Source organism: Rhinichthys klamathensis, unplaced genomic scaffold, assembly GCF_029890125.1.
Source record: "Rhinichthys klamathensis goyatoka isolate OS25496 unplaced genomic scaffold, OSU_Roscu_1.1 h1tg000219l_1, whole genome shotgun sequence".
Taxonomy (NCBI): domain Eukaryota; kingdom Metazoa; phylum Chordata; class Actinopteri; order Cypriniformes; family Leuciscidae; genus Rhinichthys; species Rhinichthys klamathensis.
Genome location: NW_026606743.1, coordinates 96,533 through 100,000, shown reverse-complemented (window position 1 = coordinate 100,000; position 3,468 = coordinate 96,533). Strand labels below are relative to the sequence as shown.

The following is a 3,468-nucleotide window of genomic DNA, read 5'->3' as shown; positions in this document are numbered from 1 at the left end:
GTCTATCGTGCAATTTATAAGCGAAAAAGAGTTTTTACGTGCATATGATACGCATGGGTAGGTTTAGTAGTGGTGTCTGGTGCGTGTGTATTATACGTTGGGTAGGATTAGTGGTGTGGTATGCGTGTGTATTACACGCAATAAAGTGCGTATCAAATGCACGCGAAAAACTGCGTATCATATGCACGTAAAAACACATTTTCGTGTATAAATTGCACGATAAACACAACGCGTGCTATAGAGACGCATTTAATATAATATTAGACATTTCATGACGGTTATTTTAGAGGTGTGTCTGTCTAGCGATCCACAGACTCTTTTGAATGTCTTTCAGAACTTTTCAGGCTGCGGCGCGGGCCAGATATTATTGCCGGCGGGCCAGTTTTGGCCCGCGGGCCGCCTGTTGCCGACCCCTGACCTAGAATATCTAAATCGACTGCTGGCGGGAGATCCTTTTCCTATTTAGCACCAAAACTCTGGAACAATCTTCCTACCATTGTCCGGGAAGCCTTTGAAGTCGCCGCGCTCAAGTAAAAAGTCCGTCAACATCAGCCCCCCCTCCCCCCGTTGGAGAAGTCGTAGAGCTCAAGTCTAAAAGTCCGCCGCGGGGGGCCCAGCAAGATGGTTTGTACCCAGGGCCCAAAATTTGGTCCTACACCCCTGCCCACTCTACAGATAAAGCGTTGTTGAAAATCCGGTTCGCGTACCCCGAAGTGATAAAATAAAATTCTGTATCAAATTTATAGGCAAGATAAGTAGTTTGTTTAGGCAGGGTTTGTAGGGAAATTACAAACCTGCGCACACATATTCAAACGAATTTAACTATAGAATCAATTTTGAATGCGCATGTGAACGCCATCAGGTCACAGGTTCAGTTTAAAGTCTGTTTAGAGAGAACGCCGTCGTCTTAGTGGCCCCTAATGTAATAACAAATGATCATTTTGCTGGAAGAGAATCAATCAAAACTAACATTAGCTGGAAATAACATTATTCAAAAATCGCTATAAAGCCAAAACAATCTCTGTTACCGTAAATTGTATGTTTATCTCTGTAAAGCTGCTTTGAAACAATCCACATTGTTAAAAGCGCTATATAAATGAAGATGACTTGACTTGACTCTCTCTCTCTCTCTCTGGTATGATAACCGCTGTCAAGTAAAGTGTGTCACAGACAGGCAGCGATGGAGACGCTCAGCTGGATTCTGCTCGTGTGGGGTAAGACACACACACACACACACACACGCACACACACACACAGACAGAGAGACACACACACACAGACAGAGAGACAGACAGACACACAGACAAAGAGAGAGACACACACACACACACAGACAGAGAGAGAGAGACACACACACACACACACACAGACAGACAGGCAGAGAGAGAGACAGATATAGGCATAATTTATCTAACATTAAATTAAAGAATCACTACCATCAATGTGCAGCAACATCAGGAGAAAAGAGCAGTGTGTGTGTGTGTGTGTGTGTGTGTGTGCGCGCAAGTACACATTTGAGTTCCTGTCAATATATGTATAGCCACACCACAAAACCACCACACCCTGTTCCCAACACACACACACACACACACACACACACACACACACACACACACACATCACCTCAGCATAATGTAAAAGTTAACATAAATTTAAAGCAAGCATTCCACAAACGCACGTCTCTCACACACAGTGGCGTCATGCCCACTCAAAGTGACGGGGCACAGACGTGCCCCCTCAGATTTTTCCTCCCTGATAATTTTTTTGTCACAACTTTATTCCTATTATGCTCCATAATTACCAGAGCCTATAACGACTCAAATGTATTCTTCTGGATGTGTAATAAATCGGTCAGCATCAGCCCGCCACTTTTTCCTAATATGGTGTCTGTGTATATCAAAGAGCGCTACGCGTGATGCGCTCTAGAATCTTTGCTGTGTATGTTCAAGCAACTCGCACGTTGAGCTGGCAATGTTTTACAGATGGTCTTGAAGTGGTTAGTGGGCAAAGCAACAAATCGGCATTGAATTAGTTATCGGATGATATTAAAAGGTAGTGGGATTATTTGTGGTTGACCTGGAAATTTTTACTTGATCAAAAAGTTATGGATTTGATATTAGCTGCGAATTCAGAGCATTAACTTAAGTTGTGTCAGTGTAACGTTATCGATAGCTAGCCTAGTCTAACCGTAAACATACAAAGCCAATAAGCCATAGTAACGTTATCTGATTCAAATAAACGGGGTAGTGTTAATCTTATTCAGCACTGACATCTGTCAAACTTCTTTCAAAGTCCTTCATCACATTAATGTTAAAATAACTTAATTTCAGAGCACCACAAAGTCAGACCTCAGCACCTTTATCATACCTTTAATGTAAGATCGTTCTTAGGTCACATACCAATTTAAAATCATAACATAAAAACTGCAATGATACTGTTTTTAAAATCATGTGTAGGCATAAGTGTCCAGTAAGTGTGTGTGTAAACATGCTTTAATGAAGTAGACTTTAAAAGCTTTTGAATTTGAGCTTACAGTTCTTTCATCAACCTGTCTTACAAAATAGACACTTTAACTTAGTCCTCAGATAGAGGAGGGTTGCTGCTAGCTCCGTTAAGGTATTTCTGTCCCTCCCAAACTGCATTGAAATGGTATGTTTAGCAGCCAGAATTTAAAAATGTTCAGGGGGAGAAACCCCCTAACCCGTCCTAACATGATCCATATCACCCGTCAGAAAACAATTGCAACGTCTCAGATTGTGCCCCCCCAGAATTTTGGCTTGCATGACGCCCCTGCTCACACACACTCACACAAACACACGTCTCTCACACACACTCACACAAACACACGTCTCTCACACACACTCACACAAACACACGTCTCTCACACACACTCACACAAACACACGTCTCTCACACACACTCACACAAACACACGTCTCTCACACACACTCACACAAACACACACTCGCTGATCTAAATGAACACATCAGCCGTGTGTTGTTGATGAAGTTCATTATAAGATTACAGACTAATGCAAATGCAAAAACAAGGGAAACTGAGCAAATGATATATTTAATGTATGGTAATATATGTACATTTGTATCAGTGTGTGCTAAATGATGAAGTGTGTGTGTGTGTGTGTGTGTGTGTGTGTGTGTGTGTCTTACCCCACATGAGCAGAATCCAGCTGAGCGTCTCCATCGCTGCCTGTCTGTGACACACTTCTTCCTGTTCGTTTCTTCATGACTCTCATTTCCTCATTAACACGGTGTTTCTCACCCGCGCAGGGCGTGTGTGTGTGTGTGTGTGTGTGTGTGTGTGTGTTTCTCACAGGTCGAACAGCAACACTGAAGTCATGGTGTTTGCAACCGTACTCATCACTGAGAAACACATCTGAACTGAAGATCATGAGAACAAGTGCACATCACAGGAAGGGTGTAGTTAACACACACACTCTCTCTCTCTCAC

General features: G+C 42.6%; 1 protein-coding gene across 1 annotated transcript in view; it reads right to left on the bottom strand.

The window, feature by feature from the left end:
- Positions 1 to 3,257, bottom strand: part of zmp:0000001082 (integrin alpha-D) — a 52,064-nt gene extending 48,807 nt beyond the window's left edge. Inside the window, exon 1 of the mRNA XM_056264232.1 lies at positions 3,168 to 3,257. Within this exon, the coding sequence (XP_056120207.1) occupies positions 3,168 to 3,201 (34 nt within the window). The 5' untranslated portion in view covers positions 3,202 to 3,257. The remainder of the gene's footprint in view (positions 1 to 3,167) is intronic.
- Positions 3,258 to 3,468: the final 211 nt, after the last annotated feature.